Source organism: Camelus bactrianus, chromosome 32, assembly GCF_048773025.1.
Source record: "Camelus bactrianus isolate YW-2024 breed Bactrian camel chromosome 32, ASM4877302v1, whole genome shotgun sequence".
NCBI classification, from domain to species: domain Eukaryota; kingdom Metazoa; phylum Chordata; class Mammalia; order Artiodactyla; family Camelidae; genus Camelus; species Camelus bactrianus.
This window is the reverse complement of record NC_133570.1, coordinates 19,290,405-19,305,581: the sequence shown is the minus strand read 5'-3', so window position 1 is coordinate 19,305,581 and position 15,177 is coordinate 19,290,405. Positions and strand designations below refer to the sequence as shown.

General features: G+C 60.6%; 2 protein-coding genes across 3 annotated transcripts; one reads left to right on the top strand and one right to left on the bottom strand.

The window, feature by feature from the left end:
• The first annotated feature begins 2,672 nt into the window (after window positions 1–2,672).
• On the top strand, window positions 2,673–5,251 carry RASL10A (RAS like family 10 member A). Of its 2 annotated transcripts, none has more exons than XM_074356021.1 (3): window positions 2,673–3,167; window positions 4,221–4,312; window positions 4,610–5,251. In XM_074356021.1, the coding sequence occupies exons 1-3, from the start codon at window positions 2,949–2,951 to the stop codon at window positions 4,875–4,877; spliced, it is 579 nt and encodes a 192-aa protein (XP_074212122.1). In that variant the 5' UTR covers window positions 2,673–2,948; the 3' UTR covers window positions 4,878–5,251. The 2 variants fall into 2 exon arrangements, with proteins under 2 accessions (XP_074212122.1, XP_010949601.3); XM_010951299.3 differs by having other exon boundaries at window positions 4,188–4,312.
• A 163-nt stretch (window positions 5,252–5,414) lies between these two features.
• GAS2L1 (growth arrest specific 2 like 1) lies at window positions 5,415–10,955 on the bottom strand. Its single transcript, XM_074356020.1, has 6 exons — window positions 10,798–10,955; window positions 9,192–9,843; window positions 7,691–7,798; window positions 7,513–7,609; window positions 7,255–7,426; window positions 5,415–6,751 (listed from the first exon to the last, which is right to left on the bottom strand). The coding sequence occupies exons 2-6, from the start codon at window positions 9,822–9,824 to the stop codon at window positions 5,713–5,715; spliced, it is 2,049 nt and encodes a 682-aa protein (XP_074212121.1). The 5' UTR covers window positions 9,825–9,843; window positions 10,798–10,955; the 3' UTR covers window positions 5,415–5,712.
• Window positions 10,956–15,177: the final 4,222 nt, after the last annotated feature.

The window sequence follows — 15,177 nt, the reverse complement described above, 5'->3', positions numbered from 1 at the left end:
CCCTCACAAGACATGGAGGGCAGACCATATGCCAAGGGCCAGGTCCCATGTGCTGAAGAAGCAGATGCCTGGATGCCTGGTGGGTGCTCCCTGGAGCACTGGATGGGAGGGGCATGGGAGCAGTGGTGGCACAGATGGCAGCCCACTGCCTCTCGTTGGGGAAGAGGGTGGGGGCCGATAAGAGAAACTTCCAAATTCACATCCCAGGCCAACAGGCAGCCCAAATTCCCTGGTTTGCTAGTCTTCGGGAAGCCTGGCACCAGACTGCCCACTCCTGTCACAGCTCAGCTCAGCCCCCACGTAACTGGGGCTTCCTCAAAGTCCCTCCACACAGGACCTCCTCCTGAAGCTCTTTGGGCTCCTGGGCCCTGATGAAGTTGGGCTTCTCACAAAGTCAAGCTCAGTGGCCTAAGGTCCTGGGCTCTGGTCCCCATGCTGCCATTTTCCTGCTGGATCATTTTGGGCAAATCATTGTGTCTGTCTGAGCCTCACTGAGCATGCAGCCATGATCAGGGCTTGGCATGTCACGGGTCCTTGATAAACTGGAATGACCTCTGGTGCCGCTGATGGGAGAGCTTCCTCAGGAATGTGTCACCCCTGTGGAGTCTGCTTTGTGGCAGCGTTCGGACATACCCTGTCCAGAGTGTCCTCCATCATCCCAAGTCCACGCACTGGGGCCTGGAGGTGCCTCACACACAGCCCTGTTTGTGGTTCCCAAGGAAGCCCTGCCCAAGAAAGAGGGTGCTCTGTCTGAAAGTGAAATGAGGAAGGTTTCCAGAGAAAGGACCAGGGGATGCCCAGAGTTGGCTCCCACGTGTGACAGGGGCAAGAAGAGAGGGTGCTCCAGGCAGGGGTGGGCCCCACCTACAGCCCTAAGGAAGACCATCCTGATGTCAGCCCCACACCCTGCTCAGTGCCAACAGGGAAGGGGGGACCTAGTTTATTTACTCCCTGACTTATTCCTCAAAGAAATTGAGGCAGCTCACAAAACCAAGAAGCCTGAAAAGTTAAAAAGTCAGAGGGGAAACTGGGTGAAGGGAAAAATCACAGCAGGAAAGGAAGATAAAGCCAAGGGTCCCCACTCCCTGGGCCTGAAGACCTGGAACATCTGCCAGATGTAGCCACAACTCTTGACTCTGAACTCCCTGGTGGTTGAGGAGAAGAGTGAAAACAGACCGAGGTCCCTGATCCAGTGTGCTCTGGGGAAATGCACTCTGGTTGCCATCACCTGCTCCCTGGAGGATGCGCCCCCTTCCCTACTTCAGAATTTTGCTCCTTCTCCCTCCTCCACTTACCCCAGCCTGGGGTGGGCATGTTGTCTGTGCTCATAAAATTCCAGGATCCCATGTATTCTAAAACATTCTCTATTAAGGCAGGGATTTTTTCTTTCTTTTTAAAATCCATCTCAGCATACTGGCAAGCAGTAAGATTGGGGATGTTTGTTGAAGAGACAGAGAAGTGAAATCCTTGGTCAGCGCAGAAACAGATGTCTGTGCATTTCGTCCAGTACCTGGGCATCTGGTGAGAGATGTGGGCACACCCCACAGTGGGTAGGCAAGCAGAGGCAGAGGATGAGGCTGGTAAAGCCAGACTTCCTAAGCCCCGATGGGGAAGGAGCTTCCCTCCAGCTCCAGGGAACAGGGATCTGGGCTCCGGCAATCTAGCGTGCAGGCTGCAGGGTTTGAGGGAAGCTACAGGTGGACCCTCAGGCAGAAAACTTGGCCTTAGCAGTGCTGAAGGTGGTGTTGACCAATTTCTGATCTTTCAGCCTTGTTGGGGCAGGGATTTGGGGCTGAGCTGCTGTGACAGGGTACATCTTGGGTTCAGCAGTCTATCACAGCCCCCCTCCATGACGCCATTTGACACATTACTTAGTGCTGGCCATTTACCCCTGTGGGCAGGACGGAGGTGGAAGAACTCCTCAGAGGAGACCACAAGGCTGCGTGTCAGGGGCCACCTGCTGCCCCTCAACCTTGCAGAGTCCCCTGTCCCGCCTCAGTTTTCTCCTGCCTCAGAGACACCAGGTTGAAGCTGTCGATGTAAGGATCATGTAGGTAATAACTTAGTAAAGGGCCTGGCACGTAGTAGGGTCTCAAGAAACGGTGTCTGCCTTTGATGGATGCGGAGTGGAGTCAGTGCAGTGCGGGCGACTCGCCCAAGGTCACACAGCTGGGCTGAATCCGACCGGCGCGGGCTGACTCCAGCGGACCGGGTTTGTGAGGAGCCAGCTTGCGGGAGCGGTTTTGGAGGAGCGGACGGGGGCGTGGGTGGGAAGGGACTTCTATTTTGGAGCGGGTGACAGGAGCACAGAATGTGAAGGGGGCTGGGTCCCTTCCTGGGATCCCTACACCCCAGTCACCTTCCCGCGACCCTTCCCGGGAGGGGCGTCCCGGCCGGGTAGCGGGGAGGTGGGAGGGGCGGGCGGGCAGGCGGTTACCTCATCGCCGCCTCCAGGACTCTCCGCTCGCTCCTCGCTCGCTCTCGCGGCCGACTGGGGCGGCGACTCCGGGCGCCGGAGAGAGAGAAGGACGGAGGGACGGAGACGCCGAGAGGCAGCGTCGGCCCCCGCGCCCCGCTCTGCCGCCGGACCCGCGCTGCGAGGAGGTCCGACCTCGGTACCCGGCGCTGCCGGCGGCGCCTCCAGTCGCGGCGTTACGGGGCGGAGGCCGTGTTTGAACGCAGCGCGCTGGGTTTGCTCTCTCCCGAGCTTGGCACCCGCCGGAGCTGCTCGTGCGTCTGCCGTCGGCCTGCTCGGCTGTCTGTCTGCCCGCCCACCGCCAGATCGGTCCTCCGTCCTGGCCTCTCGGGGCCCCAGGTGCTGCGAGGGGCGATGAAGAGCGCGGCGGGGCCGTGGAGCACGGGGCAGGGCGCGCGGGGCGCGCGGAGCGCGCGGGGCGGCGCCGGCCCATGAGGCTTCCCAGCACGGGGCGCAGCAGCGCGCGCGGGCCATGGGGGGCAGCCTGCGGGTGGCCGTGCTGGGCGCCCCCGGCGTGGGCAAGACAGCCATCATCCGCCAGTTCCTTTTCGGTGACTACCCCGAGCGCCACCGTCCCACGGACGGGCCGCGCCTCTACCGGCCCGCGGTGCTGCTCGACGGCGCTGTCTACGACCTGAGTATCCGCGACGGCGATGGTGCTGGCCCCGGTCAGAGCCCCGGGGGTCTAGAGGTAGCAGCTCGAGGGGCGGGCAGGGGCGTGTGACAGCATTTGGGTGCGGATGCTCGGCACACACGTGCGTGTCCGTGTGGACGGTCCCAGGGTGCCCGACTGTGCTCATGGATTGAAGGATGAATGTCTGTCCTGGTATTTGTATGTCTCACCCCTTCTGCCCGCCTGAAGTTGCCTTAAACCAGGCCCAAGACCCGGCGATTTTGCAAAGTGGCTTTTTTTTTTTCTTCTTCTTAAATGCCTCTCTATTTGCCTGCCTCCGCTGGTGGGTGAGGATGAGTGCCTGGGGGAGCATGGCCTTGCCTCCCTGAGCAGTAGTGGGAGAGGTTGAAGCCAGGCACAGGAGTGTACTTTCTAGGCAGGGGGTCATTCTCTGCTCTTTCATTCCTGTGACCTGCGGCAAAGGCTCGTCTAGTAATTTGTGCAAAGTCCAGGACAGACTTTGAATACTTGGAGCCAATGTCTTTGAGAAGTGAAGAGGAAAGAGCAGGCAGGATTAAGAAGGGCTTCCTAGAGGGGGTGGTATTTGGGATAAACCTGGAAGGATGATTTAAGTTTTGATTAAGCAGCACAAACATTCCAGGTAGGAAGGCCTAACCATGTACAGCTGCCGCCAGTCAGTGGTCTCTGTGGGCTCGGGGAACACGGGCTCAAGGCTTTGTAATTAGGCTTAGAGGCAGTAGTTACCAGTGAAGGCTTCTGGGAAGGGGTGGGGCCTGACCCGAGTTGAGCTGTGGGAAACTGAAGGAGAAGGAAGATGCTAGGGGTGAGGGGAGAGGAGACTCAGAGTGAAGGAGGGCTGGTGGCTGACCTGCTTCAGGCACAGTTTGGAAATTTATACCCCGGCGGCCATGAGGATAGTAGGGCCCAGAGAACTTGGGGGAGAGGAGGCACAGACAAGGATGAGGACAGCCAAGGCCTGAGCATGAACTGTGGATTTAGCGTCAAAGGCCCTGCAGAAGGTCTGGGTGTCGGATAGTGGGAAGGGGGCTTAGGGAAACTCCCGCCTTCCGCCCCCAGGAGTGGCCAGACCCTAAGGATTGGAACTTGCAGGACACGGACGCCTTTGTGCTAGTCTATGACATCTGCAGCCCGGACAGCTTTGACTACGTGAAGACGCTGCGGCAGCGCATCGCGGAGACCAGGTGCGGGGCGGTCGGAGCTGCGTATGGGGAGGGGAGCAGTGTTTGCTGGTCTGGTTGGGCCTTTGCCGGAGGCGAGTGGGTGGGTTCTTCCGCCATCCTGGGCCTGGTGTCAGGCCCTCCGAGCCAGACTTCTGTCCGTGGGAGGTCTCCAGTCTCGTGCGGTCTTTGGGCCAAGCGGGTATAGTGTTTACTGGGGGTCTCTGGCCGCGGGAGGGGATGCTCCTGAGTGTATATACCCACGGACAGAGGTCTGCTCCGGCCATGGCACAGCGACCCTGATTTCCATCTGGCTCGCAGGCCGGCAGGCGCACCCGAGGCGCCCATCCTTGTGGTGGGCAACAAGCGGGATCGGCAGCGGCTGCGCTTCGGCCCTCGGCGCACACTGGCCGCCCTGGTGCGCAGGGGCTGGCGCTGCGGCTACCTCGAGTGCTCCGCCAAGTACAATTGGCACGTGCTGCGTCTCTTCCGCGAGCTGCTGCGCTGCGCTCTGGTGCGCGCACGCCCTGCGCACCCGGCTCTGCGCCTGCAGGGGGCGCTGCATCCGGCGCGCTGCAGCCTCATGTGACCGAATTGGACGCTGCCGCCAATTGCGGGGGGGCCTCCATTTGACTGGAACAACCGGGGACCCGGATTGGATGAGATTGCCCAACTTCTGTCGGGATTGGACAGGACAGACTCTCCTCCCTGATTGGCTGAGGAACGCTCCCACCCAGTCACCTGGGCGACAGACCTCTTTCTGAATTTCATTGGACACAGCCAGGCCCCAAGCCCCATTGGACAAGATTAGTCCTTCCTGGGGTTTCATTGGGTCATGATCCGATTGGATGGAGGGGCTTGGCTATGAACGTGATTGGAAAGTCGCAGACTGCTCTTGGAGTTTCACTGGACGAACTGTTAAGTCACACCTCTCAGGAGGTAATAAAAGGGTAAACAATTCAAGTGCACCGGGCATTTCTGGGGTGGGCAGGATAATCTTAAGCTTAGAGGTCAGAGCTGCTAGACACTGGCCCCTGACAGTTAACTCCAGAATCCCAACATGTAATCAGGGTCCCCAAATGGGTGTGATGGCCTAATGGCTGAGTCCCCAAGAAGCAGACACAAGTAGCTGGAACAAAACTTTACTGTCAGTCTCTGCAGGGCCACAGGACCTCAGGAGAGGTCCTCACTGGGCTGGCCCAGCCTCTTCTAAGGCAGTCAATAATATTAGTAATTAAATAGCAATGCTCATCCCCCAACCGGAATGTACAACAGGTCCCATTGTGCCATGTGGTCCCAAGGGGTCTGGTCCCATGAGGTCTGGTCCCCAAGAGGCAGGGGAGGGGGCTCCCTGATGCAGAGGGGTTAAGGCCACAAAGGAAAAGGAGAAGGAATGGAGGACTGGGGTCAGCTGGGCTGGTACATCACATCCAGGAATCTGGCTCCACCCTTGGGTTGACTGAGTGCAGGGCATGCCAGGACCCAGGCTCCGTGGGTCCAGATGGGCGGCGGGGGCCCCTGGGTGTGGGGATGCGTGAGGGTTTTCTGTCAGGCTGTGTGTCCATCCGGCCTCGTGCCCAGGTCCTTGGGGCCTCTGGGCCGGCCAGGGGGCCCCCAGGTGCATCTGGTGGGCCCCCTGCACCAGGGCAGGGGCTGCCTTCATCGGAGGAACTGGACAGGGCTGGGCCTCGGGGCCCGGGCAGCCCGTTGGCCATCCTGCCAGAGTCCCCAGGTTGGCCACACTTGCTACCCAGGACGCTGAGGGATGAAGAGGAGGAGCTGGAGGAACAGTAGGCTGAGTCAGGAGCTTGAGGGTCTGGGGCCCGAACCGGGTCAGGGGCTGGTCCAGAGGGGGTCCCGCCAGCAGCAGCCTCAAGGGCTCGGGCATTGGCCAGGAACTCCTCTTCCAGGCGCCGGAAGAGTTGCTGCTCCTGCTTTGGGTCAAGCTGCAAGGGGGTGCGGAAGACACTGGCCGGGGTGGTGCTCAACTCTGGACTGGGGCTGAGGGCCCGGGGAGGCCTGAGTGCTGCAGGGCTGTGGGCACGGGGAGTCTGGGGGCTGCTCCGGCCCGAGCCCCCACTGCCCCTGCCCCGTGGCACCCACGAGTGCTGCCCATCTCGGTCCCGACGCACCAGCAGCACAGCCTGCTCCTCGCGGCTCTGGCTCCGGGCCCGCCGGGCAGGGTTGGAGGCCAACAGCTGGCCTCCCCTGCCTCCTGGGGCCCCACGCGGCCGCCCCCGATCCAGCCGGTCTCGGGATTGGCTGCGTGGGGCAGGGGGCCGTCTCATCGAGGCCGGGGTGCCTGTGGTCACCCGCCGGCTGGGCCGCTCCCGCCGGGGGCCAGTGCCTGAGTCTTCACTGCGGGGGCCGAGGTGGCCACCACTCTGGGCTGATGAGGCAGAGGAATCGCTGTCCCCGGAGTAGCGGCGGGAGCGGGGATTGGGGGGCAGCTGGTCCCGGGTCCTGGGCAGGGGAACAAGAGAGAGATGGAGAAATGCAGAGGCAACTGGCGCGCAGAAAGGGCAGGGAAAGGGACGAGCCTCCGAGTGTTTGGGGGGCAGGGGAGACACCTGCGGTGCTGGTGGTGTATGTGAGTGCCGGAGCCAAGGGCTTCCGTCCGTCCTGGGGACTTCCAGGGAGAAGTGAGAGACTCTGCCACAGCTTCCGGCAGCCAGGACCACCCACCACCCCGAGCAGCGGAAGAAGCAAGGCCCTAAGCTTCTTCTCCCCAGGCCTCTGGTTTCCTGGGCAGGCCAGAGGGAAGCAGGGTTGGACTGGCCGCCACCCAGCCCCCAGGGCCCGCCCAGCTGTGTTGTTCGTTTGGTTGCGTTGCCCTGGAGACGGGAAGCCAGGCCCACCCCCACCCACGGGAACTTTTCCCAGGGTGTGAGTCATTGGAGCCCAGTCATCCAGGCCCTGGTGGGCAACCCCCGGTCCCCTCACCCCCGAGTCCTTCTGCCTCTTACCTGAGTGGGGTCTCGAGCCCCTCCTTTGAGCTGCGTAAGCTAATAGGTGTCACCTCGGGGCGGGAGCCCCGGCGCTCAGCCCCTGGGGCTGGGCTACCAGCTCGGGGACTGGGGGTAGGTGACACCCGCTGCGGGGAGAAGGTGCCAGCCCTCAGCTGGGGCGGGCGGTGGACTGCAGGGACAGAGGACAGGCAACGTGTGAGGGCTGGAGCCACAGAGGTGCCCGCCCTCCCACCTGCCCCCACAGTGGGCACTGACCGGTGGAGGAGCAGCGGCAGGGGTCATGCTTGTCCAGGTAGTGCTCCAGGGTGTCCCAGCCACCGCCCACGCGAACCATCACATGGCTCCTAAGCACCTGTGGGAGCCCAGCGTGGGCAGGTCACGGCCTGACCCCCACCTCCCGGGCTGCCACCTGTTCAGGTAGCCCCTCACTCACCCGCACAAAGATGAGCAGGCTGGAGTCTCCCACACGGTACTTCCCCTCTGAGACTTTGATCATGGGAAACTGGTCTGGGCAGGTGCAGCAGCCCAAGATCTCCCTCACCTGAGGCCAGAGAGGAGAGGCTGGTGGTCAGGGGTCAAGTCCATCCTGGGGCCTGATGTCAGCAACTCCAGGGACAGGAGGAGGTTAAGTCCTTCTGGGAAACGGGGGCATGGACTGTGTTGCCCCAGACTTGAGTGCAGCCTCTGCACTTGGCCTTTCACCAGCTCTCCTTCCCCATTGGCTACCAGGGGTCAGAGAGCTAGCCAGGATAAGACAGAGGGGCTGTGGTCAGGCCAGGGACCCCAACAAGGCACATCCTTGAAGTCCCTGAGCCCATCCTCACTCCCCCTTCACCCACTTCAGAGACATGAATGTTGAGGCCCACAAGAAGGCCAGGTTCAGGGAGGAGGCAGGTGACAGGCCACGAACGCAGGGAACCCCCACCACAAGACGGGAGTGCCATAGACTCATGGGGCACACGTACACACCGACATGCATACCAGGCCCCTCACCCGGCAAGCACACGTCTGCCCACATGCTCCCCACCCCGGGAGCTGCCAGGAAGGCTATGTGGGCGGCCCTGCCCGCCTCCTCGCCCACAGCGGAGCCGCCTGAGAAAATGAGCAGGTGGAGCCTCGGATGACCCTGGCCCAGGATGAGGTGGGGTGGCAGCCTCTACCCACAGCCATCCGGCTACCCACCTCCAGGACATGCACAGCGTGTCCTAACCTCCTGATAAGAAGGAAACTCTTGGCCCAGCTGTGGGGGTGTCAGGGACACCCAGGTCCCAGGAAGAGGAGGAGGGAGCTGAAGGCATGGTCTGGCACCTCCTATGCTCAGAGTAGAACTAATCCTGCAGCTCCTAATAGGACTTCCACTCCCAGTAGCAGAAGCCAGGCTGGGCTTGGCTTCCCAGATAAGTGATGTGCAGCAGGGCCATGGGGAGTGGGAGCCCCTGGGAGCCTCCCTCAGCACTCAATCAGTGCCTACTGTGTGCCAGGTGCCTTACCCAGGACCAAACCACATGGGCACCCATTCAACCTCAAGCTCAGTGATGTAGATGCAACTGTCTAGCAGCTGAGTGCAGGGAGGGCATACAGGAGGGGCTCAAATCATGCAGCCCCCTGGATGAAGGTGCACCCAGCACTTATCTGGTGCATAGTTAGCACATGAAGGAAGCAGGAGATCATGCAGTGGAGCTGAGTTTTCTACCAGGCAGGGCCTCACCCAGCATCTCTCCCTCTCTGGGCCTGCTCATCTCCTTGGGGCCAGGTATATACACTTGGTGCTTAACACATGCACCCTTCCCATGGGGCAAGCTGTCCTGCAGATGCGCGGGTGGGCCCTGGGAGGTTGTGGGCACCAGCTCTGTGGTTTGGCCCCAAGCACACAATGCTGGGTACTCAAGCCTAAGCGGGGCCGCTGGGCACCTGCCCTGAATCCGGGGACTCACCAACTCGTCGAGGTTGCGCAGGTCGCTGGGTGTCATGCGGGGCCCCCGTGCAGGAGCCCCAGGGGTGGCAGAGGTCTCGGCGGTGTCCTCCCCAGCAGTGGGGGTGTTAGGGACCGGGGGTGCGGCGCGGAGCTCCTGCTCAATCTCCTGTTCGAACTGCACGAGCCGAGGGGCCAGCAGGCCGAGGCGGGCTCCACGCCGCGCCACCTCCAGCAGACACAGCACCACGCTTTTCTCATTCTTTCGTAGCACTAGGTCCTCAGTCTCAAACATGAGCACTTCGGGCACACCCAGCTCTGCTCGGCACCAGCCGATGAAGGTGGCCACGTTGTCTCGGGCCATGAAGGAGCCAGGCACCACACTGTGTGCCTGGAAGGCCACCCCGCGGGCCGGGCGGGCAGCGGCCATTGTGCGGGCGGCCTCGGTGACAGCGTTGGCATGCTGGCACAGGGTGGTGCCTGTGGCCAGCCCCGTCAGGAAGCCATCGCCACCATTGGGCAGACCCAGGCCGTACAAGGCGTTGAGCCACTCGGCCAGGTCCTCCTTCATGGCCTCCACGTAGGCCTCACTCGAGCGGAATGGCCGCACACTCTTGGCCGCCGAGCCCGCAATGCCCACCACTGGGTCCGCCATGCCCGGGCCAGCCGAGTCACTGTGGGCAGGGATACTGGTCAGGATTGTTGTGATGACCGAGCAAGCGCTCAGTACAGACTAAGCCGCAGAACACCCCAACCCATCAGTCATTTCAGACCAAATGCCTGGGTTTGAGCCCTGGCTATGATACACTTCTCGCCTCAGTTTTCCTGTCTGTGAAGTGGGTACAACAACATTACGTTTCTCATAGGAACTAATGGATAATTTTTATAAATGATTTAGTGTCCTCAAGTGTTTGCTGTTTGGTTCTTCTGTGTGGGGCGGGGGTGTGGGGGCGGACTGGGGGACTTGGCTGAGTCCTCCGGCCAGGGCAGAGAGGCACCCATCCTTACTGCCGTGAGTGACAGATGAAGAGCTGAGCCCTAGACAGATGAAGCCCACAGCCCTGGACTCACAGTAGGAACCCTGGTTGCGACCTAAGAGGGATTAGTTCCACTGCTCAGGGCTAGTGGATCCCACTTCCTCCGGAAAGAGCCTAGGTCCACCCTCAGCCCCCTTTCTCTAAGGACTGTGTCATTATAACAACGACATAACGGCAGCAATAGTAAAGTAATCACAATGACTATAGTCAGCGTTGAGTGCGCAGTGATATTATTGCCGTTTCACAGATGAGGAAACTGAGGCGCAGAGCTTGCTCAAGGTCGCAGAGGAGTGGGTAGCGGAGCCCAGGCGGGCCGGCACCTCATTGCTGATCCGGAGCGTTATTTGGCGGCCGGTTTCGCCCGGGCCAGGCCCCGCCTCCTCCGAGGAGCCTCCCTGGCGCCCCAGGCTGGTGAGTGTGGGCCGGAACTCAGAACAGCCTTTGCCAGCCTTGTGCCCTCTGGGCTTCAGCCCAGAGAGGGTGCGGGGCTGCCCAAGGTCACACAGCCCTGGGAACAGAGGCCGTGGCTGCCGCCACCAGGTCCCCATGAGTGTGCGGTGGGTAGGGGGTGTTGGGGGTCCCCGCGCTCACCTGGCTCATCCCGCAGCCTCGGGGAGCATCGCCCCGGCCGGGCCGGAGCCAGGCCGGGCTGCCGCAGGGAGGCGCCTTCCGAGTCACAGCCGATCCGGTCCCACCACCGCGTCCTCCGCGCCCGCCGTCTCCGCCCCGCCTCCCTGGAATTCGGATCCGGCCCGGAGGGGTAGGCGGGGCTGAGCGCTCTTAAAGGGGCCACGCTGTTCCCGGGCTGGCCGGGCGGGTTGGGGAGGGACTGGAGTCTCCTGATTAGGGGCGGGACTGACTCAGCCCAGCCCTGGGCGGAGGCGGGACCAGAGTCCCCAGGCGACCCTACCGGCCCAGACATCCCATCTCCACCCAGGCTAGTTCCCTGGGTCCCTTCCACCGTCCTTGGTCTCCTGGGAAGCAGTTTGGGTGTTTTTAGTTATACCCCTTCCCCAGATAATGGACTCCCTGGGTGAGCCCTGCGGCCTGTTTCCAAGACAACTCAGGAAGCGATAGGGGCAGGGGCTGCAAAGTCACCTCCGGTGGAGTAGACCTCCTTAGGTCAGATAAATGAGGCGGGCTTCCTACCCCCAGGGCTGCCCTTGGGAGGGGAAGATGGCTCTGTTACCCCCACTCAGCGACTGGCTCCTCATCGAATGCGCTTTGTTAACCCTGACCTTAGGGGAACCTGTTTCTTAGATGAGGACACTGAGGCTCAGAAGGGTAGGTGGGTAGCTAAGGCCCATGAGTCTGTCACAGCCCCAGCTGTGGCAGGGAAGGGCCAGTCCTGGACCACCTCTGGCTGTCCAGGTTGGGCACAGAATAAAGGCAGAGGAGGATGGGCGGCAGCCTGGCTCTGGAGGGTTAAGAAGAGCTTGTTTCTTTTTAAACCGCAGAGGAGGGATCTGGCCCTGGCTGGGACCAGCAGGGAAATCCTGCCCCCAGCTGAGGCTGGGCGGGGACGCCAGGCCTGGCTGGGTAGCGGCCTTGCTGGCCAGGCGGGCAGGGCTGCTTGAGGGGAAGCACCACCACCAAAGGTCAATGCTAAGAACTTTAATAAAGCCCCTACTGTGTGTCAGCCCTGCTATGCGCCCTTGACCTGAAGAAACCAATGGGTCACCTCTATGAGGGACACTTCTTATGCCCAAACTTGGGCTCAGTCAGGAGAGTAGCTGGTGGAGCCGAGATTTAAACAATTACCCTCATTCGAGGATCAGGGGCATTTGTTGAGGACCTACTGTGTGCCTGACCTCCTGGTGCCAGGCTGTTTATGTACATTGTCTGGACTAAGTCCTCATGACCTTTCAAAAGATGGGCTCTCTCTCTGATACCCAGCTGGTGCAGATCCCACTCTACCTTTCCTCCAGCCCCTCCCCCCGTGCAGAGCGAGGAAGGCCAGCAACTAAAAGTAGTAAAAGTTGCGGAATAGTAAGAAACTTAATTCTCAAAATAATCCTATGAGATAGGATTTTTTTGTGTGTTCTTTTACAATTTAGGGAAACTGAGGCCCAGAGAGGGCAAGGGATGTGCGTGGTTAGCAGCTGTGTGGAAATCTCTTACTCATGTCTACCTAGACACAGGAGAGGTCAGGCTGAACCTAAGCCCCGCTGTTGGTCATTGGTTGAGACAGTTAAGCTCTCTAAGCCTCAGCTGGACCATCTGCAAAATGGGACAACAGTGGTAGTTTCATTATAGAATTGTGAAAATGTTACTACTTAGCCCAGTGCAGCTGGGGCTGTGTCCACTACTCCTCTGAGGAGGGGGTGATGGGGTGTGTGTGTGTGGGGGGGGGGATACTTTTTCCTCTCCACCTCCATCACAGAGGCCCACTGCACCCCAGATATGTCAACATTCTGATTCTAGGACATGTGGCAGGTGTGGTGCCCACCAGTGTGGCCAGACCCACAGCCCAGGCCATGGAGGGCCTTGGTTTCAACTCCCTCTGTCGTATGGGGACCTCTCCTCTTCCTTGCAGGACCAAGGGCAGCACAGACACTACTAGAGGGATGAGAGTTTTGGGCTATGGTTGTCCTGAGCCCAGACCCCAGAGGGCCACCTCTGAGTCCAGAAGGCTGTGGCTCCTCCGCAGGCTTGGGCTGGCCCTTGGACAGTGAGTGCATGGTTGGGTTTTGGGCCCCTGCTGCTGGGTGCTGGGGAGCAGCAGCCTACTGGCCTTGGTTGCAGCCGGAGCTTGGATGATTCAAGCAAAGCTCTCACTGGCAGGCCCGAGCCCTGGCACCAGGCAGCTCAGTCCTGGCTGGGTCCACCTGATGCTCTCCAGGCTAGACTGACCTGTGAGCACAGCCCAGGATGAGTGAGTCACCCGCAGGGGACTTCAGGCTGCTCCATCCAGATGTGTGTCCAACCATGGCGACTGCTTCTGCCCTGGCTGTGGGATGAGTGACCCCAAGCTTCCCTGAGCTGTCTCCTGTGTCCTCCATGAGGGAGAAGCAAGACCAGAAAGCCCAGGAAGGCCTGCTTTCCAACCAGCCATCACTCTTTGTCTCCCTGCTTGCCCTGCACCTGGCAACTCTGTCAGGAGGGGGCAGGATGGGGAAGCTTTAGTCAGTGGTTGGCCCCTGGTGGGCCTGGTGTCTGGCCTTGTCATTGCACTGTCCTTGGGCCACAATCCTTTCTGTGGAGCAGGTGAGCCAGTCCCTGCGGGCCTTTGTCCGCACGTGGGGCAGAGATCAGTCTCCCACTGACCACTTGACCTTTGCCTGGGCCTGCGGGGTGTGGCCCTGGGGGACCATGAGTGTGAATGACCAGGAACACTTGAGGGGTTGGAGCGCAGTGTGGAACCGGATTCCCAGCACTCCCACCCCTCCCTGGGCTTCTTTGAGACAGGGCTTGGAACCCGTGCTACCTGGGGGCATCTGAGGTGAGTCCAGACATTTTTTGGCTGAGGAACTGGTCTGCCTGATATCAACACCTCCACCCTAGGCCCGGGCACCTGGGACCTAAACCCTTCTCTAGGCAGGGACGCTAGGCCGCTCTTGGGCGGCCTCAAGCTCCAGGCAGATGGGCAGTGCCTGTTGCACGTGGTGGTTGTCCCTGCAGCAGGTCCAGTGAGGGCTGCTTGTAGTTCCCTTGCAGTGGCTGCAGGCTGGGGAGGTAGCTGATCGGTACCCAATGCTGCTAGGTCCCCCAGCCCTTAGGCAACAAGATACTCTTGTGGAGGGGCAAGTAGGGGAGCGTCTCGTCTCAGGGGGCTGCCTTCAGCTCTCGCCCTGTCCTCCCACGATGGCAAGACCTGCCTTCTCACCTGAGCAACAGGGGCATATGCTCCACCTACAGGGGTGGTTAGGAATTGGATGTGTTGAGGCAGTGCTTGGCTAGACACAGGGGCCCAGAGATGTTTTGGTTATTGACGTTTTTGGTTATGTTTAGGCCTCAGGGCTGTGAACTCTGGCTCTGACGCCTGCCAAGGTTGAGGTGGGGGCGTCCTTGGCCCCATGGCAGGACTGCAGGGAGGAGAGCAGAGCAGGGCAGCTCAGGTCACAGGGGCCTGAGGGAGGCCTGCTCTCATGGGGACTCATGGGTCTTGGCCAGTGTGGTGGAAGCCCCTGGAGGGTGTCAAGAATGGCAGGGACTTAAGGTGTCAAAAATTCAGTCTCTGGGGTGGAAGGGCTAGAGGGGCCTAGGGAACCAGGAAGCCCAGCCAGTGTGGAGGTGGGTGGCGTGGTGTCTCTTAGGCTGTGCTGTATTTTGTAGTGCATGATGGTTTAGGTTGGGGTCTGAGAGAACAGGAGTCAAGGACTCCAAGGTTCTGGACAAGGGGACAAGCACTTCATTTGCTGAGATGGGGTGGAGGAAGGGGTAGGGCAGGATCCAGCCCAGCTTTAGGCCCATTGGACCCCCAGGAGGAGCTGGCACCTGGGAGGAGGGTGTGATGTCAGCAGCATGATTGGCGGGAGGTCAGCCAGGCAGTGAGGGGGTCAGAGGAGCCCCAACACCAGCCTGGGGCCCCCCTTCATTTAGAGGTCAGGAAGAGGAGGGCAGCAGAGGCCAGAGAGCTGAGAAGGAACCACCACTGATGTGGTACGCGGAGGTCGTTACTGTTGCAGTAGAGGCAAAAGCCTGATTAGAAACGGGCTCTAGAAAGGGAGAGGAGGTGGACACAGAGGAACCTCTTTAAAGTTTCAAAATTCAGTGAACAGCCTAACTCCATAACATCAAGGAAGCACCAATAACCTGAGTAGGAAGAAAATTGTAAAAACAGCCCCCTGTCTTTAGCTGTCAGTCACTGAGGCAGGCCTGCCTTGTTCTGCAGTGTGTCGGGAAGGGCACTCACAGAGGGCCTTCGGAGGGCTCCCAACCCGAGACCCCAGCACAGCGCTCCCAACGGCGGATCACAGAGGCCTGGGCTACAACGTCCCCATGTTCTGAGACACGGCTAGGGGCGAACCC